The sequence below is a fragment of the Xiphophorus maculatus genome, chromosome 4 (assembly GCF_002775205.1).
Source record: "Xiphophorus maculatus strain JP 163 A chromosome 4, X_maculatus-5.0-male, whole genome shotgun sequence".
NCBI classification, from domain to species: Eukaryota; Metazoa; Chordata; class Actinopteri; order Cyprinodontiformes; family Poeciliidae; genus Xiphophorus; species Xiphophorus maculatus.
In genome coordinates, this window is record NC_036446.1 from 12,630,395 (window position 1) to 12,653,866 (window position 23,472).

Sequence of the window (23,472 nt, forward strand, 5' to 3'; positions counted from 1 at the left end):
GTATGAATGTGTATGTGAATTTTGCCCAAAATAATAATAATAGTGTGTATGTGTTTGTAATGAGATTGTTGTATTCATGTGTTTGGAGCCACCTAGTGGTGTGATGAGTGGCTGCATGCAACGGGTCCTTCAGACGCTCTCGCGGCTTCTCCCACCAGAATTCTGAGGAACGCTGGTGGAGGTAGGTGCGAGAGAGGCAGCTGTTCGCTATTGTTTTTACTTGGGGCCATATTTTTTTAGTTCAACAATTAACGAAATACTGTAAGATCATTTAACAATTACAAATATAATTTATAAAGTTTTCTTGTGGTTGGGCTGGAAAAATATGACCCTATGAGTGGGAGCTGCAACAGTTGGTGTTTGTGGCTGACCGCTCAGTCACGACGGGTTACACTAGTGAGATTTGTTGAGTATCAGTGACGTTAACGTCTGACGAACACGGCCTTTAAGATTCAGGTCACATTTGAAAAGATCGGATACGAATCAAATACACAAGTTGCCTGGGTCGCTTTCGAAAAAATGCGACCTGTATTCAGACTATCAGCTATAGGTCGCATTACAGCAAAAAAAAAAAAAAAAAAAAACAGGAAGTGGAAACTGCAGTGCTTATGATGAGCGTAATATGCTTCACTTAGCTCCTTGATATGAAAAATAGGAAGTTGAATTTTGGGTTTAAATTCAAGTTCCTATCGCTATGCAAACCCTCCACACCTTCTGACCTCCTGTATGCAAAAATCTACATATAATTGCTTTGAATTATACTATTATACTCAATAGCAATCATTGCATGTACACATGCACATAATCACACAAAGAACCGTTGTTCACTTGGAGTTTTCAGGATTTCAACAGGTGATTGTTTTAACTGCAGTTAAATATGAACAAACTGTCTTCAAAAACTCAATAAAGTTCACAGTTTCCTAACGTTGAAGTCCAGAATGAACGTGTTCAAAGCATCCAAGTTTATAGAAAGCCATCAAGCTCACATATACATAAAATATGACTTTTAGCACCTAAACAGCTCTTTATCTGTGAGCGGCACATGTGGTTTTTGTGTTCAACGTCTGCAGGCTGTTCTTGAGAAAACATCTCAACTCATTATCGTTTCTTCCCGTGTGAAGAACTACAGCTAAGCTCCCTCAGCACATTCAGGCTAGCTTGGCTCCGCTTAACCGATCCTAGGAAGACGCCGCTGACCGCAGTACCAGGACAGGCCTGCGCTGTGCTCGGTAAGTGCTTGGAAAGAAACATTTCTTCAGTTAAACAGGCGTTTGAAGCAGCTACCGCGTAAAGGCGGGCTGCTTTTATAGCTACTTTGTTTTAATTAACGGAGCAACTAGCATTTGTGTTGGCTAAGCTAACGCGTTAAGGCGGGCTTGGGCACTTTTAATATTTTTTGCTGCAATAATTAAATACTCAGACTTATAAAAACAATCTAGACAAACATCAAGGATTTTACCAGATAATTATTTTTTCAGAAGAGCTCATATCATACAGCATTTTCCTTGTATTCAATTAGAGCGCTGTGATTGGATAAAAAAATGGCCTGTTTTTCATTGTGCTTCTTTTTGCATCCACTACAAATCTGCCAGTCACAAACAGGAGGATCTGCTTATTTAGGGGAGGTGTAAAACTGGGAGTAGATCCCCTCCAAGGAAATCCTGTGATCCATCAGCAAAATGTTCCTCTTCACTTTGGTGCTGGTGGTGCTGTTTCTACCGGAAGGCAAGTTTTTGATTACGATTAATATTATTCTAACATTGCATTATTTAGTGTGATTTCATTATATTTAGATTTTCTCCCATTAAAAATTACAATAATAATCTCTTTTCTACTTTTCTTGTTAAACCTTTCAAACTTTTTCTTTCCCCTCTCTATTTTGTGCTGATGTGATTCAGCCATTTTGTCTTGGTTAAGAAAAGGATTTTGGCATTTAGAAATAATTTTATATAATAGTTTCCTTCATACTTTTGTTGACAATAAATGTTCATTTTCTCTTTGTTTTAATTAGCTGACAACCTGAAATGTAAATGTGAATCTGACTCCGATGAAACTTGCGCTAATGAAATAACTGAATGTTCCTCAAAGAACGATAGTTGTTCAGTAACAACACAAGTCTATTATTTAGGTACGTATTTGTGAGGTTTCCTGTTGATGATTCTTAGTTTGGGAACTCATCAGTTTAAAATTTGTGTTCTTTAATTACAGGTGGTGCAAAGTCTGAGCACATCTCCAAAGGTTGCATTACGTCTGAACTGTGTATTAATTACTCTGTCAGCTATGGAGCTTACAGAGTTGTACAAAACAGCAAGTGCTGCAGTGAAGATCTCTGCAACGCCCAGATTAACTACACAAAACTTGGTAATTAATTCATTGATTATGTTTTTCAATACTTTGCACAATTTGAATTTGCAGTGCTCACAAACGTTTTTTAACTAACTATAGATTTGGATTAAAAAACAGAATACACGTAGTTTTGTAATTCCAGCTTCATATACATGTTTTAGAAGAAACAAGTTGGTGACAAAAAATTAAAGCTTTTAAGAAAAAATTATAATAATTCTTAATTTCTTTTCAACTGAATAACTATCTCTGTATTTTAGTCTCCACTCCAAATAGAAAAAAGTGCTACAGCTGTGATGAAGAAAACTGCATGAAAACCCTTAAATGTGTAGGGGATGAAAACTACTGCATTGATGTAAAAGGTAAGAGGCCAACATGTTTGCATGCTTCATATTTATCATCACAAGAACATTAAGACCAGATACAAATGTGTTACTTGTATCATAACTTTATTTTCATTTTCGCAGGACATGCAGTAGGAGTAACTATGATGTCGAAGGGATGTGCCTCTAAGTTGGTGTGCTCAGGTCATTATTTTTCAGTGTTGAATCCGTCAGCTTCACGGCCCCCTGGAGCAAAGGTTAGCTGCTGCCGGGGCAACTACTGCAACAGCGCTAGCAGCACCATCAGCCCAGGAAGCAAAAGCAGCGCCAGCAGCACCAGTCCCACCCTGCTGCTCCTGTTGGTGCCTCTGTTGTTTTCTAACTTATTTTCTTAGCTCACAGAAGCTACTGAATTGCTGCCATGTTTTCTTTTTAATCACAATTCATTTTATAAACCTGTTCTTTTTATTTGATTCTATAGCTTGGTTAGCTAAGCAGCATGTTATAATCAACAACATCCTCTATACTTTGTTGTTCTATACTAAAATAATCTTCCTCAATAAACACAATTTTTTTTAATTCTGGGTCCAGTACCGATCTGATTCTAAATGTTTAGTTTTGAAAAAAATAAAATGACTTGAAGTTACAGATGTGGAATAAACATGTTTCATTTTCTTTGATTTAATATTAAAACTTTTTATTAATCAAAGAAAAGTTAAAAGCTTTCAGAGCCCAAGATTGTAGAGTTTGAATGGAAAACTAACCAACATGAATGTAAAATTCAACCTGGAGAGACTCAGAGAGAAAGTAGCTGTCTTACTTTCTTAGCTGATAGAAATAATTGCATTGCTACCAGGTTTTCTTTTTATGCATAATTCATTTAATAAATCAGTTTTTTCTTTTCATTGATTCTCTATAAATTCACTAAGATAAGACCAAGCAAAATTCTGTAAACATCCTCAATACTTCACTGCTGTTGTTCTCTAAAAACAAATCCTGCTGAATAAATGCATTAAAAAAAATTCTGTGTACTTTTCTGATTCTAAATGTTTATTTTTTAAACTGATGCAACTGAGGAAGATTGACTGAAATGATTTAAAAACATGAACTGAAAGGCTGGGGGTAAAAGGAGAGAGGGAATAAAATTAGGTGTGAGTGAAGGATTTTTTTAAGATAACTGAATGGCTGTTGCCACATGAATAATTTGCTTTGTCAAAAAAATGCGTCCCTCCTCAAACATGAAGAAATAAAGAGTTAAGAGTGAAATAGCTTTTTCTACATAATCACCTGTTCTCTGAGCTAAAGGTATGAGTTTCATACCAACAGGACAATATTTGGGGAATATCGTCCAGCTTTAACCTTTTACAATCTAAAATTCTCACCACTTTCAAATACATAATGTTTTGCATTTACTCAATTTAAATAGATTAATTTATCAAACATGTTTTATCCAAATGTTCAGAGGATCTTTGGACACTAATCCTGTCATTAGTGCATAAGTCCTCTATTTGTGCCAGACATAATCTAATTCAATGCAAACTTGTTTATTGCACTTATTATATAAACACGTCTGGCCAAGTTTTACACCAACGTTTCTCCTGCCTGTGATAGAGGCCAACATTCTCCAGGCAAGTTGATCCACACTATCTGGCTTTGTCCTCAGCTTATTGGTCCAAAGCTTCTGATGATGCACATTTATTTAATTTTGAAGCATTTTATGTTAAAATGTGTAAAAACTATTATCATTTTCTGTTTGATCTCTTTAATTAAACAGAATATTGAATAACTTGCTGTTTCTATACGTTTTGGTTAATTCAAGGTTCAAACTACTAACCTTGAGCTATCAAGGTTAGTAGTTTGTTATAAACAACCAGACTACATGGCAAGATGTAATCATGGAACTCTGCTAATAAATATTCAAACTATATCAGTTTTTCCTGTAAAATCAGATCGTTTTGTTATTTTGGGGATCAAACAGATTATTTGTGCTTAAAGTCACAAATGTCTTGAAATGGCTCTTGGCTCACACCTCTGCTTTATTCTCTAACTGCAGCAAAGTGCTGGAAACTGGTTTCACTGGACACAAGATTTCCTCTTCTGCAAGACTAAAGGACCAACAATGAATCATGTTCATTTAAAAATCTGTGAGCTGTAATCATCAGTCTTTAAAATTAAAGCATAAAATGCACTGTGATGAACCTTGGTGTAAATTCAAACTGGAAGATGCTTTTCTTTTCATCTGCTCAGTCAATCACCTCATCATGCGCCTCCTTCCCATCTACGCCGATCTCGTCTGGGTCGGGCCTGGTTAATACTTGAATGGGAGACTGCCTGGGAATACCAGGTGCTGGAAGCTTTTACTGGCTCTTTTACTAAAATGTGAAAGATGATACTAAAGCAAAAATGTATCACAGCAGAGGTAAGAATACATGTAGAAGTGGTCAGTGGTGAGTTAAAGAGTGTGAAAATGCAAAAGTCTTTAGTGCCCCCTGGTGGTGACAAAAGCACCTGATATAGTAATACCAGGTGCGGTAAGATGTAGTCACCACCAGGGGGCACTAACAACTCTTTAACTCCACATTTTCACACTTTATAAATTCGGCACAGATCAAAAACTTCTGCATTTATTCATACCTCTGACACATGTTGCTTCAATGTTATCTTTCACAAAATATATTTTTGCTAATAAACATTTAGAATCAGAATTTTTTATATATATTTTGGTCTTTGTTTACTAAATTTATAGAGAATCAGCTCAAAGAAAAAGAGCAGACTTATTAAATGAAATTTGCTTAAACAGAAAACATGGCAGCATTGCTGTTGTTTCTATAAGCTACGAACATGAGACAGAAAATAACAGTGACAGCAACAGGACCAGCAGGGGGCGTACTGACACTGCTGGTCCTGTTGCAGTAGTCGTCCTGGCAACAGCTAAACTGTTCTGCATCTAATAGATCCATCTCCTGCTGCATTCACTGTGAAGATGAAAATAAAGTTATGTTGTCAGTAACATGTTTGTTTCTGGTCTTAGCAGGATAAATACTCATTATGTAAAAACATGATATTCTTTTTCCTGATACTGTGATGCAGGAGTTTTCATTCCCTTCACAGTTGAGGGATTTCATGCAGTTTTCTCCTTCACAGCTGAAGAACTTTTTTCCATTTGGGTTGAACTTCTAGTCTAAAGAACTGCAGAATCATAACATTTTTTTCTTCACAGCTCTCACTTTTTTTATTGTCACCAGCTCCTTTCACCCAAAATATCTGCATAGGTATGGAGCTAAATTGGGACCACAAAGGTTCTTCAGAAGAAAAAAAAATGAAACTGGGAAAAACGTTTGAAATTAAAAAATAACATTTGAAACTAAGAAAATGTTCAAAACTACTTTTTAGATTTAAGATATTTTTGAGCTTCAGATATGTCCATTTTTTCAGATTCAAACTTCTGGCCCTGTTTTGGCCTGGGTGGCTGGACCTCGGATGACAAGGACATGGACTCATGACTGACAGCTGGACAACTGCAGTCATTGTGTTTGAATCTGTAAAAAATAATAATAATAAATCTCTGGAATCAAAAAAACCTTTAAATCTGAAAAGTAGTTTGGAGTATTTCTGTCAGGTTCAAATCTTTTTCTCCTATTGAACAAACTTTATGGCCCCAATTTAACTTCAAATTAGAATCACGTGGATGCTAACAGTGGAGCATAGATTATGATTTTGAAGCTTACGAAGACTAGTGAGATTTGTTGAGTATCAGTGACGTTAACGTCTGATGAACACGGCCTTTAAGATTCAGGTCACATTTGAAAAGATCGGATACGAATCAAATACACAAGTTGCCTGGGTCGCTTTCGAAAAAATGCGACCTGTATTCAGACTATCAGCTATAGGTCGCATTACAGCAAAAAAAAAAAAAAAAAAAACAGGAAGCGGAAACTGCAGTGCTTATGATGAGCGTAATATGCTTCACTTAGCTCCTTGATATGAAAAATAGGAAGTTGAATTTTGGGTTTAAATTCAAGTTCCTATCGCTATGCAAACCCTCCACACCTTCTGACCTCCTGAATGCAAAAATCTACATATAATTGCTTTGAATTATACTATTATACTCAATAGCAATCATTGCATGTACACATGCACATAATCACACAAAGAACCGTTGTTCACTTGGAGTTTTCAGGATTTCAACAGGTGATTGTTTTAACTGCAGTTAAATATGAACAAACTGTCTTCAAAAACTCAATAAAGTTCACAGTTTCCTAACGTTGAAGTCCAGAATGAACGTGTTCAAAGCATCCAAGTTTATAGAAAGCCATCAAGCTCACATATACATAAAATATGACTTTTAGCACCTAAACAGCTCTTTATCTGTGAGCGGCACATGTGGTTTTTGTGTTCAACGTCTGCAGGCTGTTCTTGAGAAAACATCTCAACTCATTATCGTTTCTTCCCGTGTGAAGAACTACAGCTAAGCTCCCTCAGCACATTCAGGCTAGCTTGGCTCCGCTTAACCGATCCTAGGAAGACGCCGCTGACCGCAGTACCAGGACAGGCCTGCGCTGTGCTCGGTAAGTGCTTGGAAAGAAACATTTCTTCAGTTAAACAGGCGTTTGAAGCAGCTACCGCGTAAAGGCGGGCTGCTTTTATAGCTACTTTGTTTTAATTAACGGAGCAACTAGCATTTGTGTTGGCTAAGCTAACGCGTTAAGGCGGGCTTGGGCACTTTTAATATTTTTTGCTGCAATAATTAAATACTCAGACTTATAAAAAACAATCTAGACAAACATCAAGGATTTTACCAGATAATTATTTTTTCAGAAGAGCTCATATCATACAGCATTTTCCTTGTATTCAATTAGAGCGCTGTGATTGGATAAAAAAAATGGCCTGTTTTTCATTGTGGTTCTTTTTGCATCCACTACAAATCTGCCAGTCACAAACAGGAGGATCTGCTTATTTAGGCGAGGTGTAAAACTGGGAGTAGATCCCCTCCAAGGAAATCCTGTGATCCACCAGCAAAATGTTCCTCTTCACTTTGGTGCTGATGGTGCTGTTTCTACCGGAAGGCAAGTTTTTGATTACGATTAATATTATCCTAACATTGCATTATTTAGTGTGATTTCATTATATTTAGATTTTCTCCCATTAAAAATTACAATAATAATCTCTTTTCTACTTTTCTTGTTAAACCTTTCAAACTTTTTCTTTCCTCTCTCTATTTTGTGCTGATGTGATTCAGCCATTTTGTCTTGGTTAAGAAAAGGATTTTGGCATTTTGAAATAATTCTATATAATAGTTTCCTTCATACTTTTGTTGACAATAAATGTTCATTTTCTCCTTGTTTTAATTAGCTGACAACCTGAAATGTAAATGTGAACCTAGCCGCTACGGAACATGCGCTAAGGAAACAACTGAATGTTCCTCAGAGGACGATAGTTGTTCAGTAAGAACACAAGTCTATTATTTAGGTACGTATTTGTGAGGTTTCCTGTTGATGATTCTTAGTTTGGGAACTCATCAGTTTAAAATTGGTGTTCTTTAATTACAGGTGGTGCAAAGTCTGAGCACAATTCCAAAGGTTGCATTACGTCTGATCTGTGTCTTAATTACTCTATCAGCTATGGAGCTTACAGAATTGTACAAAACACCAAGTGCTGCAGTGAAGATCTCTGCAACGCCCAGATTAACTACACAAAACCTGGTAATTAATTCATTGATTATGTTTTTCAATACTTTGTACAATTTGAATTTGCAGTGCTCACAAACGTTTTTTAACTAACTATAGATTTGGATTAAAAAACAGAATACACGTAGTTTTGTAATTCCAGCTTCATATACATGTTTTAGAAGAAACAAGTTGGTGACAAAAAATTAAAGCTTTTAAGAAAAAATTATAATAATTCTTAATTTCTTTTAAACTGAATAACTATCTCTGTATTTTAGTCTCCACTCCAAATAGAAAAAAGTGCTTCAACTGTGATGAAGAAAACTGCATGAAAACCCTTAAATGTGCAGGGGATGAAAACTACTGCATTAATGTAACAGGTAAGAGGCCAACATGTTTGCATGCTTCATATTTATCATCACAAGAACATTAAGACCAGATCCAAATGTGTTACTTGCATCATAACTATTTTCATTTTCACAGGATATACACAAGGAGAACGTTTCATGATGAAGGGATGTGCCTCTGAGTTGGTGTGCTCAGATCATTTTTCTTCAGTGATGAGTCAGTTTACTACACGGCCCCCTGGAGCAAAGGTTAGCTGCTGCCGGGGCAACTACTGCAACAGCGCTAGCAGCACCATCAGCCCAGGAAGCAAAAGCAGCGCCAGCAGCACCAGTCCCACCCTGCTGCTCCTGTTGGTGCCTCTGTTGTTTTCTATCTTATTTTCTTAGCTCACAGAAGCTACTGAATTGCTGCCATGTTTTCTTTTTAATCACAATTCATTTTATAAACCTGTTCTTTTTATTTGATTCTATAGCTTGGTTAGCTAAGCAGCATGTTATAATCAACAACATCCTCTATACTTTGTTGTTCTATACTAAAATAATCTTCCTCAATAAACACAATTTTTTTTAATTCTGGGTCCAGTACCGATCTGATTCTAAATGTTTAGTTTTGAAAAGATAAAATGATTTGAAGTTACAGATGTGGAATAAACATGTTTCATTTTCTTTGATTTAAAACTTGTTTTAATCAAAGTTAAAAGCTTTCAGAGCCCAAGATTGTAGAGTTTGAATGGAAAACTAACCAACATGAATGTAAAATTCAACCTGGAGAGACTCAGAGAGAAAGTAGCTGTCTTACTTTCTTAGCTGATAGAAATAATTGCATTGCTACCAGGTTTTCTTTTTATGCATAATTCATTTAATAAATCTGTTTTTTTCTTTTCATTGATTCTCTATAAATTCACTAAGATAAGACCAAGCAAAATTCTGTAAACATCCTCAATACTTCACTGCTGTTGTTCTTTAAAAACAATTTTTGCTGAATAAATGCATTAAAAAATAATTCTGTGTACTTTTCTGATTCTAAATGTTTATTTTTGAAACTGATGCAACTGAGGAAGATTGACTGAAATGATTTAAACACATGAACTGAAAGGCTGGGGGTAAAAGGAGAGAGGGAATAAAATTAGGTGTGAGTGAAGGATTTTTTTAAGATAACTGAATGGCTGTTGCCACATGAATAATTTGCTTTGTCAAAAAAATGCGTCCCTCCTCAAACATGAAGAAATAAAGAGTTAAGAGTGAAATAGCTTTTTCTACATAATCACCTGTTCTCTGAGCTAAAGGTATGAGTTTCATACCAACAGGACAATATTTGGGGAATATCGTCCAGCTTTAACCTTTTACAATCTAAAATTCTCACCACTTTCAAATACATAATGTTTTACATTTACTCAATTTAAATAGATTAATTTATCAAACATGTCTTATCCAAATGTTCAGAGGATCTTTGGACACTAATCCTGTCATTAGTGCATAAGTCCTCTATTTGTGCCAGACATAATCTAATTCAATGCAAACTTGTTTATTGCACTTATTATATAAACACGTCTGGCCAAGTTTTACACCAACGTTTCTCCTGCCTGTGATAGAGGCCAACATTCTCCAGGCAAGTTGATCCACACTATCTGGCTTTGTCCTCAGCTTATTGGTCCAAAGCTTCTGATGATGCACATTTATTTAATTTTGAAGCATTTTATGTTAAAATGTGTAAAAACTATTATCATTTTCTGTTTGATCTCTTTAATTAAACAGAATATTGAATAACTTGCTGTTTCTATACGTTTTGGTTAATTCAAGGTTCAAACTACTAACCTTGAGCTATCAAGGGTAGTAGTTTGTTATAAGCAACCAGACTACATGGCAAGATGTAATCATGGAACTCTGCTAATAAATATTCAAACTATATCAGTTTTTCCTGTAAAATCAGATCGTTTTGTTTTTTGGGGATCAAACAGATTATTTGTGCTTAAAGTCACAAATGTCTTGAAATGGCTCTTGGCTCACACCTCTGCTTTATTCTCTAACTGCAGCAAAGTGCTGGAAACTGGTTTCACTGGACACAAGATTTCCTCTTCTGCAAGACTAAAGGACCAACAATGAATCATGTTCATTTAAAAATCTGTGAGCTGTAATCATCAGTCTTTAAAATTAAAGCATAAAATGCACTGTGATGAACCTTGGTGTAAATTCAAACTGGAAGATGCTTTTCTTTTCATCTGCTCAGTCAATCACCTCATCATGCGCCTCCTTCCCATCTACGCCGATCTCGTCTGGGTCGGGCCTGGTTAATACTTGAATGGGAGACTGCCTGGGAATACCAGGTGCTGGAAGCTTTTACTGGCTCTTTTACTAAAATGTGAAAGATGATACTAAAGCAAAAATGTATCACAGCAGAGGTAAGAATACATGTAGAAGTGGTCAGTGGTGAGTTAAACAGTGTGAAAATGCAAAAGTCTTTAGTGCCCCCTGGTGGTGACAAAAGCACCTGATATAGTAATACCAGGTGCGGTAAGATGTAGCCACCACCAGGGGGCACTAACAACTCTTTAACTCCACATTTTCACACTTTATAAATTCGGCACAGATCAAAAACCTCTGCGTTTATTCATACCTCTGACACATGTTGCTTCAATGTTATCTTTCACAAAATATATTTTTGCTAATAAACATTTAGAATCAGATTTTTTTATATATTTTGGTCTTTGTTTACTAAATTTATAGAGAATCAGCTCAACGAAAAAGAGCAGACTTATTAAATGAAATATGCTTAAACATAAAACATGGCAGCAATGCTGTTGTTTCTATAAGCTACGAACATGAGACAGAAAATAACAGTGACAGCAACAGGACCAGCAGGGGGCGTACTGGCACTGCTGGTCCTGTTGCAGTAGTCGCCCTGGCAACAGCTAAACTGTTCTGCATCTAATACACATGTGTCAAACTCAAGGCCCGCGGGCCACATGTGGCCCGCTACGTCATTGTATGTGGCCCTCTCCCCCCACCACCGTTTTACAACCCCATTGATTGACTTAAAATAGGTTTTGAGCTAGAATTGACTACAAACTACATCTCCCATAATGCCTTCCGATGGTTACCAGCCAACATTACGGCTTCTCGCCACTAGAGTGCAACAGAGTCACCTCAAGCTGATTATTTATTTTCCCAGCGAATAAAACATCGACAAGCTAACAAGCTGAAGAGCGAAGTTCCCGTGATGTTTCAATCGAGGACTTTTACCGTCTCCTGCCCCCTGATTTGATGCCGCAGCTTCGACTCCATGCAGCTCGTGTGTTTTGTCCATGTTTGGAAGCACCTATCTGTGCGAACAGATGTTTTCAATAATGAATTTAATCAAGACCAAGACCAGATCGCGCATTACTGACGAAAACCTACATGCCGTTTTGCGGATCGCCACAGCACAAGAACTAAAACCAGACATGACAACTGACCAGGGGAAAACGGTGCCAGACATCCGGCCAGAAAACATTGGTAAGCACAAACAAACTAAATTTAAATAGAATTAATGTAAAACCAAAACTCAGTATACTGGAATATAGTGATGGTGAGATGAAGCCTCATGAGGCATTGAACCACTTGAGCCAACTGGTTCGAGAAAGGGTTCATTTCTTGAGGCTTCATGTGCACACGAAACCACCTACTGGCCAGGTGTATAATCACAGCCAGCTGTATCTTAACACGTGTGATCCATTGAATTTTTGTCTGTTATGGCTCTTGGGAATGACTTCACAAAAGGTGTAGGACGAAATCATTTGTCTACATAAATTATGTATACACATATGTGTATAATAAAATATTGTTTGAATGTATCCTCTGTGTGTAATTATTCCCAAAATAGTCATGTGTCATGTGATGTGGCATGTTGTGTAATAAAGTTTTTCTGTGACTCTAGAAAAATGGCCTGGGCTTAATCAGGCAGAGGACAGTGAAAGTGCTTGTGGAACTAGGGAGGGGTAGTGAATAGGCTAATGCTTGTGTAACTTGGATGATTTCATGCATTTTTATTAAGAAACAACAATTTCTCCACAGATTTTGGTTTCAAACGACTTCTCTTTTTTGACACTACATGGATGAGGTGTTATTATTGTACCCCAACTCCTTGGAGCACAATAAACACCTCACCTTTACAGAAAATAAGAAACAGTGAAAAATACAGTTCCTCATAAGCAAACCTAATGCATCTGCAAATGTTCAGTTCACCTTACCTTGTTAGGGCTTATCAAATCAAAATGTTCCCACATAGGGGAAATCCTCCTCTTTCTCGCCGGCTCCATCCTACTCCTATCCTGTCCTCCTGCTCCTAAATCTCCTATCTACCTATCTATCTCTCTCCTAAACTCTCCAAACACCAAACTAACTGTCTCAAACTAAATAACCACTATCCAAACTCTGCTATCCAAACTATCAAAACTCTATCCACTCTCTCAACTGACCGCAACTCGCCTACAACAACCCACATTTTGAATGGAGCCTGTGGGGTTTCTAAAGCTGTCAAAACCCGCGCCAACATCTGAGCCACTTCCCGAAGCAGTCACGTGGTACAGCCGGGCAGCGAGGCTTCGGACGTCATCGTTTTCGGCTCCTCCCCTAAATGAAGCAAGCCTCGATACGCGCTTTACGGAAACGCCCCCTCCATTACTCGACACACGCCTCGGCACATCACGTAACATCACTACTGGAATATGTTTAATAGTTTATTGATTTTGCTTGTGTTTTGTTTTGTGTTTATTTACAGAACACAACACAATAGGATGTGTGTGAGTTGGTGACAGGGTGAAAAGGATCAGCTTTGTGTTCAAGGACAGGCAGCATCACCTCATTGTTTTGTTCTTATGTGAAATACATGTTCGTTGTGTAATAAATAACGAAAAAGTTTTGTGAATGAAGTTGAGAGTTAATATCGAAACTTGTTTTTAGTCTTTGTCTGCTTATCTTTAAAGCAGACAAAGATTAATTTTCCCAGCGAATAAAACTGAAACATCGACAAGCTAACAAGCTAAAGGGCGAAGTTTAGCTGAGCAGTTTAAAAATACTGAGCATATTTTTAAAGTGCTCAGTTTAAAAATATTGTAATTTTTAAACTAAGCAGTAATTTTACATCCATGCAAACTCAAATGTAATATTTAAAACTTGAATACATAAAATCAGTTATTTAACAATATGAGGTGTTGTTTAATTTATTTTTAACATTGTATTTTCATACATTTATGCTAGGGTTGCCCAAGTCTAGTTTTCCAGACCTATCACTCTGCAACTTTAGATGCGTTCTTTCTCTAACGCACCTGGATCATTGACTCATTCATAGGGCTCTACAGAACTGAGTTGCTGCTAATGAGGGAAGTCAACTTTTTGTCCGGCAAATGTTTTAGCAGGGACGCATCTAAAAGTTGCAGTCTGGAGGACTGCACTTGGGCATTCCTGATTTATACCGTCAATGTCGCCCGTTGAGGGTGGCCAATATGCTGAAGTGGCCCTTGGTGAAATTGAGTTTGACACCCCTGATCTAATAGATCCATCTCCTGCTGCATTCACTGTGAAGATGAAAATAAAGTTATGTTGTCAGTAACATGTTTGTTTCTGGTCTTAGCAGGATAAATACTCATTATGTAAAAACATGATATTCTCTTTCCTGATACTGTGATGCAGGAGTTTTCATTCCCTTCACAGTTGAGGGATTTCATGCAGTTTTCTCCTTCACAGCTGAAGAACTTTTTTCCATTTGGGTTGAACTTCTAGTCTAAAGAACTGCAGAATCATAACATTTTTTTCTTCAAAGCTCTCACTTTTTTTTATTGTCACCAGCTCCTTTCACCCAAAATATCTGCATAGGTATGGAGCTAAATTGGGACCACAAAGGTTCTTCAGAAGAAAAAAAAAATGAAACTGGGAAAAACGTTTGAAATTAAAAAATAGCATTTGAAACTAAGAACATGTTCAAAACTACTTTTTAGATTTAAGATATTTTTGAGCTTCAGATATGTCCATTTTTTCAGATTCAAACTTCTGGCCCTGTTTTGGCCTGGGTGGCTGGACCTCGGATGACAAGGACATGGACTCATGACTGACAGCTGGACAACTGCAGTCATTGTGTTTGAATCTGTAAAAAATAATAATAATAAATCTCTGGAATCAAAAAAACCTTTAAATCTGAAAAGTAGTTTGGAGTATTTCTGTCAGGTTCAAATCTTTTTCTCCTATTGAACAAACTTTATGGCCCCAATTTAACTTCAAATTAGAATCACGTGGATGCTAACAGTGGAGCATAGCTTATGATTTTGAAGCTTACGAAGACTAGTGAGATTTGTTGAGTATCAGTGACGTTAACGTCTGATGAACACGGCCTTTAAGATTCAGGTCACATTTGAAAAGATCGGATACGAATCAAATACACAAGTTGCCTGGGTCGCTTTCGAAAAAATGCGACCTGTATTCAGACTATCAGCTATAGGTCGCATTACAGCAAAAAACAAAAAACAGGAAGTGGAAACTGCAGTGCTTATGATAAGCGTAATATGCTTCACTTAGCTCCTGTTAAGGAATCATGGCTATTTTTGATGGTTTAATATAGTTAAGCTAATGCCATGTGCGTATAAGTAGACCAACATTCCATTTGGACAAAAGCAGATGCAAGGCAGGAGTTCACAGATAAACATTCTTTTGGCAAGGCTGTAATTTAGACCAGCCATAAAACACAAAGCTCTTGAAAGGTTTTAAATTAGGAGGCCATAAAGAATATCTTCCCCGGCTCGCAGGTCAGAGGTCGGGGGTTTCTCAGGAGCTCAGAGTTGCATCTGGAGTTGACCACAACTTAGGAATCTTGGAAAACACTTAGTTTAATTTCTGATATACCTTTTAATATTAATAGCAATAGTGTGTTAGATTAAAATATATTACCCAAGTTACAAGTACTAATCTAGTTAAATTAAATGTATTTGAAAATGTACTAACTATGACAATATCGGAAACCAAAAGGGAATGGTTTGAATGTTATGTTTTACAGGATGAAAAAGACTTCTATCTCATTATTGTTTGTGATAAGGTAAAGATTCAAATCTTTGGAGAAGCTGACTGCAGAGGAGCAAGATAGGTTTTGTGAAAATAACTTATAATTTTAATAACTAAAATGACTCTTGATATTTGTCATTAAAACTCAGGGAAGGTCTAAGTATTTGCCAAGGTAGCTCTTGGTTGGTCAAAACAGAGGTACGCCCTATTTGCATATATTAACAAAGAGAAACGCCTTCACTAGAAAAGGGAATGCTCAGTAATAAGAATTCAGACAACTGCCCTGTTTTGCTTTTAAGCATCAGCTGTCTCCAAAAGCGCTTTTGTTCTTTTTCTTTTAATTCTTTTGTCTCAGGTAAAGAATGTACTTCTGTGTACTCTGAAGTTTTCTTGTTAAATTCATACGGTGTTTTCTATTGAATTAAACTCTGCATTTCTGTGACATCATTGTGCCTCGCCGTCTCCTTGCCAGCCGTGACGACATCCGCTCGCGACCCGGCGAACAGGAGGGAAAGCAGAGCCATGCTGTTTCCAAAACTTAAGCTAACCAAATAACTTTCCTTCCTTAATACTCCTTGATATGAAAAATAGGAAGTTGAATTTTGGGTTTAAATTCAAGTTCCTATCGCTATGCAAACCCTCCACACCTTCTGACCTCCTGTATGCAAAAATCTACATATAATTGCTTTGAATTATACTATTATACTCAATAGCAATCATTGCATGTACACATGCACATAATCACACAAAGAACCGTTGTTCACTTGGAGTTTTCAGGATTTCAACCGGTGATTGTTTTAACTGCAGTTAAATATGAACAAACTGTCTTCAAAAACTCAATAAAGTTCACAGTTTCCTAACGTTGAAGTCCAGAATGAACGTGTTCAAAGCATCCAAGTTTATAGAAAGCCATCAAGCTCACATATACATAAAATATGACTTTTAGCACCTAAACAGCTCTTTATCTGTGAGCGGCACATGTGGTTTTTGTGTTCAACGTCTGCAGGCTGTTCTTGAGAAAACATCTCAACTCATTATCGTTTCTTCCCGTGTGAAGAACTACAGCTAAGCTCCCTCAGCACATTCAGGCTAGCTTGGCTCCGCTTAACCGATCCTAGGAAGACGCCGCTGACCGCAGTACCAGGACAGGCCTGCGCTGTGCTCGGTAAGTGCTTGGAAAGAAACATTTCTTCAGTTAAACAGGCGTTTGAAGCAGCTACCGCGTAAAGGCGGGCTGCTTTTATAGCTACTTTGTTTTAATTAACGGAGCAACTAGCATTTGTGTTGGCTAAGCTAACGCGTTAAGGCGGGCTTGGGCACTTTTAATATTTTTTGCTGCAATAATTAAATACTCAGACTTATAAAAAACAATCTAGACAAACATCAAGGATTTTACCAGATAATTATTTTTTTGAGAAGAGCTCATATCATACAGCATTTTCCTTGTATTCAATTAGAGCGCTGTGATTGGATAAAAAAAATGGCCTGTTTTTCATTGTGCTTCTTTTTGCATCCACTACAAATCTGCCAGTCACAAACAGGAGGATCTGCTTATTTAGGCGAGGTGTAAAACTGGGAGTAGATCCCCTCCAAGGAAATCCTGTGATCCACCAGCAAAATGTTCCTCTTCACTTTGGTGCTGATGGTGCTGTTTTCTACCGGAAGGCAAGTTTTTGATTACGATTAATATTATCCTAACATTGCATTATTTAGTGTGATTTCATTATATTTAGATTTTCTCCCATTAAAAATTACAATAATAATCTCTTTTCTACTTTTCTTGTTAAACTTTCAAACTTTTTCTTTCCCCTCTCTATTTTGTGCTGATGTGATTCAGCCATTTTGTCTTGGTTAAGAAAAGGATTTTGGCATTTAGAAATAATTTTATATAATAGTTTCCTTCATACTTTTGTTGACAATAATTGTTCATTTTCTCTTTGTTTTAATTAGCTGACAACCTGAAATGTAAATGTGAACCTGGCCAATATGGAACTTGCGCTAAGGAAATAACTGAATGTCCCTCAAAGTACGATTGTTGTTCAGTAACATCACAACTCTATTATTTAGGTACGTATTTGTGAGGTTTCCTGTTGATGATTCTTAGTTTGGGAACTCATCAGTTTAAAATTTGTGTTCTTTAATTACAGGTGGTGCAAAGTCTGAGCGGAACTCCAAAGATTGCTTTATGTTTGATCTGTGTCTTAATTACTCTATCAGCTATGGAGCTTACAGAATTGTACAAAACAGCAAGTGCTGCAGTGAAGATCTCTGCAACGCCCAGATTAACTACACAAAACTTGGTAATTAATTCATTGATTATGTTTTTCAATACTTTGCACAATTTGAATTTGCAGTGCTCACAAACGTTTTTTAACTAACTATAGATTTGGATTAAAAAACAGAATACACTTAGTTTTGTAATTCCAGCTTCATATACATGTTTTTAGAAGAAACAAGTTGGTGACAAAAAATTAAAGCTTTTAAGAAAAAATTATAATAATTCTTAATTTCTTTTAAACTGAATAACTATCTCTGTATTTTAGTCTCCACTCCAAATAGAAAAAAGTGCTTCAACTGTGATGAAGAAAACTGCATGAAAAACCCTTAAATGTGCAGGGATGAAAACTACTGCATTGATGTAACAGGTAAGAGGCCAACATTTTGCATGCTTCATATTATCATCACAAGAACATTAAGACCAGATACAAATGTGTTTATGACATCATAACTATTTTCATTTTCACAGGATATACACAAGGAGAACGTTTCATGATGAAGGGATGTGCCTCTGAGTTGGTGTGCTCAGATCATTTTTCTTTAGTGGTGAGTCAGTTTACTACACGGCCCCCTGTAGCAAAGGTTAGCTGCTGCCGGGGCAACTACTGCAACAGCGCTAGCAGCACCATCAGCCCAGAAAGGAAAAGCAGCGCCAGCAGCACCAGTCCCACCCTGCTGCTCCTGTTGGTGCCTCTGTTGTTTTCTAACTTATTTTCTTAGCTCACAGAAGCTACTGAATCGCTGCCATGTTTTCTTTTTAATCACAATTCATTTTCTAAACCTGTTCTTTTTATTTGATTCTATAGCTTAGTTAGCTAAGCAGCATGTTATAATCAACAACATCCTCTATACTTTGTTGTTCTATACTAAAATAATCTTCCTCAATAAACACAATTTTTTTTAATTCTGGGTCCAGTACCGATCTGATTCTAAATGTTTAGTTTTGAAAAGATAAAATGATTTGAAGTTACAGATGTGGAATAAACATGTTTCATTTTCTTTGATTAATATTAAAACTTGTTTTAATCAAAGTTAAAAGCTTTCAGAGCCCAAGATTGTAGAGTTTGAATGGAAAACTAACCAACATGAATGTAAAATTCAACCTGGAGAGACTCAGAGAGAAAGTAGCTGTCTTACTTTCTTAGCTGGTAGAAATAATTGTATTGCTACCAGGTTTTCGTTTTATGCATAATTCATTTAATAAATCTGTTTTTTTCTTTTCATTGATTCTCTATAAATTCACTAAGATAAGACCAAGCAAAATTCTGTAAACATCCTCAATACTTCACTGCTGTTGTTCTTTAAAAACAAATCCTGCTGAATAAATGCATTAAAAAATAATTCTGTGTACTTTTCTGATTCTAAATGTTTATTTTGAAACTGATGCAACTGAGGAAGATTGACTGAAATGATTTAAAACATGAACTGAAAGGCTGGGGGTAAAAGGAGAGAGGGAATAAAATTAGGTGTGAGTGAAGGATTTTTTTAAGATAACTGAATGGCTGTTGCCACATGAATAATTTGCTTTGTCAAAAAATGCGTCCCTCCTCAAACATGAAGAAATAAAGAGTTAAGAGTGAAATAGCTTTTTCTACATAATCACCTGTTCTCTGAGCTAAAGGTATGAGTTTCATACCAACAGGACAATATTTGGGGAATATCGTCCAGCTTTAACCTTTTACAATCTAAAACTCTCACCACTTTCAAATACATAATGTTTTGCATTACTCAATTTAAATAGATTAATTTATCAAACATGTTTTATCCAAATGTTCAGAGGATCTTTGGACACTAATCCTGTCATTAGTGCATAAGTCCTCTATTTGTGCCAGACATAATCTAATTCAATGCAAACTTGTTTATTGCACTTATTATATAAACACGTCTGGCCAAGTTTTACACCAACGTTTCTCCTGCCTGTGATAGAGGCCAACATTCTCCAGGCAAGTTGATCCACACTATCTGGCTTGTCCTCAGCTTATTGGTCCAAAGCTTCTGATGATGCACATTTATTTAATTTTGAAGCATTTTATGTTAAAATGTGTAAAAACTATTATCATTTCTGTTTGATCTCTTTAATTAAACAGAATATTGAATAACTTGCTGTTTCTATATGTTTTGGTTAATTCAAGGTTCAAACTACTAACCTTGAGCTATCAAGGTTAGTAGTTTGTTATAAACAACCAGACTACATGGCAAGATGTAATCATGGAACTGTGCTAATAAATATTCAAACTATATCAGTTTTTCCTGTAAAATCAGATCGTTTTGTTATTTTGGGGATCAAACAGATTATTTGTGCTTAAAGTCACAAATGTCTTGAAATGGCTCTTGGCTCACACCTCTGCTTTATTCTCTAACTGCAGCAAAGTGCTGGAAACTGGTTTCACTGGACACAAGATTTCCTCTTCTGCAAGACTAAAGGACCAACAATGAATCATGTTCATTTAAAAATCTGTGAGCTGTAATCATCAGTCTTTAAAATTAAAGCATAAAGCATAAAATGCACTGTGATGAACCTTGGTGTAAATTCAAACTGGAAGATGCTTTTCTTTTCATCTGCTCAGTCAATCACCTCATCATGCGCCTCCTTCCCATCTACGCCGATCTCGTCTGGGTCGGGCCTGGTTAATACTTGAATGGGAGACTGCCTGGGAATACCAGGTGCTGGAAGCTTTTACTGGCTCTTCGCTAAATGTGAAAGATGATACTAAAGCAAAAATGTATCACAGCAGAGGTAAGAATACATGTAGAAGTGGTCAGTGGTGAGTTAAAGAGTGTGAAAATGCAAAAGTCTTTAGTGCCCCCTGGTGGTGACAAAAGCACCTGATATAGTAATACCAGGTGCGGTAAGATGTAGCCACCATCAGGGGCACTAACAACTCTTTAACTCCACATTTTCACACTTTATAAATTCGGCACAGATCAAAAACTTCTGCATTTATTCATACCTCTGACACATGTTGCTTCAATGTTATCTTTCACAAAATATATTTTTGCTAATAAACATTTAGAATCAGATTTTTTTATATATATTTGGTCTTTGTTTACTAAATTTATAGAGAATCAGCTCAAAGAAAAGAGCAGACTTATTAAATGAAATTTGCTTAAACAGAAAAACATGGCAGCAATGCTGTTGTTTCTATAAGCTACGAACATGAGACAGAAAATAACAGTGACAGCAACAGGACCAGCAGGGGGCGTACTGGCACTGCTGGTCCTGTTGCAGTAGTCGCCCTGGCAACAGCTAAACTGTTCTGCATCTAATAGATCCATCTCCTGCTTGCATTCACTGTGAAGATGAAAATAAAGTTATGTGTCAGTAACATGTTTGTTTCTGGTCTTAGTAGGATAATACTCATTATGTAAAAACATGATATTCTCTTTCCTGATACTGTGATGCAGGAGTTTTCATTCCCTTCACAGTTGAGGGATTTCATGCAGTTTTCTCCTTCACAGCTGAAGACTTTTTTCCATTTGGGTTGAACTTCTAGTCTAAAGAACTGCAGAATCATAACATTTTTTTCTTCAAGCTCTCACTTTTTTTTATTGTCACCAGCTTGTTCACTTCCAAAATATCTGCATAGGTATGGAGCTAAATTGGGACCACAAAGGTTCTTCAGAAGAAAAAATATTGAAACTGGGAAAAACGTTGAAATTAAAAAATAACATTTGAAACGAAGAACATGTTCAAAACTACTTTTCAGATTTAAGATATTTTTGAGCTTCAGATATGTCCATTTTTTCAGATTCAAACTTCTGGCCCTGTTTTGGCATGGGTGGCTGGACCTCGGATGACAAGGACATGGACTCATGACTGACAGCTGGACAACTGCATCAGTGTGTTTGAATCTGTAAAAAATAATAATAATAAATTTCTGGAATAAAAAAAAACTTTTAAATCTGAAAAGTAGTTTTGAGTATTTCTGTCAGGTTCAAATCTTTTTCTCCTATTGAACAAACTTTATGGCCCCAATTTAACTTCAAATTAGAATCACTGGATGCTAACAGTGGAGCATAGCTTATGATTTTGAAGCTTACGAAGACTAGTGAGATTTGTTGAGTATCAGTGACGTTAACGTCTGATGAACACGGCCTTTAAGATTCAGGTCACATTTGAAAAGATCGGATACGAATCAAATACACAAGTTGCCTGGGTCGCTTTCGAAAAAATGCGACCTGTATTCAGACTATCAGCTATAGGTCGCATTACAGCAAAAAAAAAAAAACAGGAAGTGGAAACTGCAGTGCTTATGATAAGCGTAATATGCTTCACTTAGCTCCTTGATATGAAAAATAGGAAGTTGAATTTTGGGTTTAAATTCAAGTTTCCTATCGCTATGCAAACCCTCCACACCTTCTGACCTCCTGTATGCAAAATCTACATATGCTTTGAATTATACTATTATACTCAATAGCAATCATTGCATGTACACATGCACATAATCACACAAAGAACCGTTGTTCACTTGGAGTTTTCAGGATTTCAACCGGTGATTGTTTTAACTGCAGTTAAATATGAACAAACTGTCTTCAAAACTCAATAAAGTTCACAGTTTCCTAACGTTGAAGTCCAGAATGAACGTGTTCAAAGCATCCAAGTTTATAGAAAGCCATCAAGCTCACATATACATAAAATGACTTTTAGCACCTAAACAGCTCTTTATCTGTGAGCGGCACATGTGGTTTTGTGTTCAACGTCTGCAGGCTGTTCTTGAGAAAACTCTCAACTCATTATCGTTTCTTCCCCGTGTGAAGAACTACAGCTAAGCTCCCTCAGCACATTCAGGCTAGCTTGGCTCCGCTTAACCGATCCTAGGAAGACGCCGCTGACCGCAGTACCAGGACAGGCCTGCGCTGTGCTCGGTAAGTGCTTGGAAAGAAACATTTCTTCAGTTAAACAGGCGTTTGAAGCAGCTACCGCGTAAAGGCGGGCTGCTTTTATAGCTACTTTGTTTTAATTAACGGAGCAACTAGCATTTGTGTTGGCTAAGCTAACGCGTTAAGGCGGGCTTGGGCACTTTTAATATTTTTTGCTGCAATAATTAAATACTCAGACTTATAAAAAACAATCTAGACAAACATCAAGATTTTACCAGATAATTATTTTTTGAGAAGAGCTCATATCATCAGCATTTTCCTTGTATTCATTAGAGCGCTGTGATTGGATAAAAAAATGGCCTGTTTTTCATTGTGCTTCTTTTTGCATCCACTACAAATCTGCCAGTCACAAACAGGAGGATCTGCTTATTTAGGCGAGGTGTAAAACTGGGAGTAGATCCCCTCCAAGGAAATCCTGTGATCCACCAGCAAAATGTTCCTCTTCACTTTGGTGCTGATGGTGCTGTTTCTACCGGAAGGCAAGTTTTTGATTACGATTAATTTATCCTAACATTGCATTATTTAGTGTGATTTCATTATATTTAGATTTTCTCCCATTAAAAATTACAATAATAATCTCTTTTCTACTTTTCTTGTTAAACTTTCAAA

The 23,472-nt window shown here is 36.7% G+C and overlaps 2 protein-coding genes and 1 pseudogene across 2 annotated transcripts; all 3 read left to right on the forward strand.

Annotated features, from left to right (window-relative positions):
- The first annotated feature begins 1,073 nt into the window (after positions 1-1,073).
- LOC111608402 (phospholipase A2 inhibitor and Ly6/PLAUR domain-containing protein-like) lies at positions 1,074-3,256 on the forward strand. Its single transcript, XM_023332370.1, has 6 exons — positions 1,074-1,229; positions 1,593-1,725; positions 2,012-2,128; positions 2,209-2,361; positions 2,604-2,705; positions 2,811-3,256. The coding sequence occupies exons 2-6, from the start codon at positions 1,680-1,682 to the stop codon at positions 3,059-3,061; spliced, it is 669 nt and encodes a 222-aa protein (XP_023188138.1). The 5' UTR covers positions 1,074-1,229; positions 1,593-1,679; the 3' UTR covers positions 3,062-3,256.
- Positions 3,257-8,020: 4,764 nt separating this feature from the next.
- On the forward strand, positions 8,021-9,337 carry LOC111608392 (phospholipase A2 inhibitor and Ly6/PLAUR domain-containing protein-like; the record flags this gene model as incomplete). The annotated part of the gene is made up of 4 exons (XM_023332338.1): positions 8,021-8,135; positions 8,216-8,368; positions 8,611-8,712; positions 8,816-9,337. Coding segments are annotated over 4 exons (621 nt in total), but the record flags the coding sequence as incomplete, so codon positions are not given.
- A 7,986-nt stretch (positions 9,338-17,323) lies between these two features.
- On the forward strand, positions 17,324-18,724 carry LOC111608393 (annotated as a pseudogene).
- Positions 18,725-23,472: the final 4,748 nt, after the last annotated feature.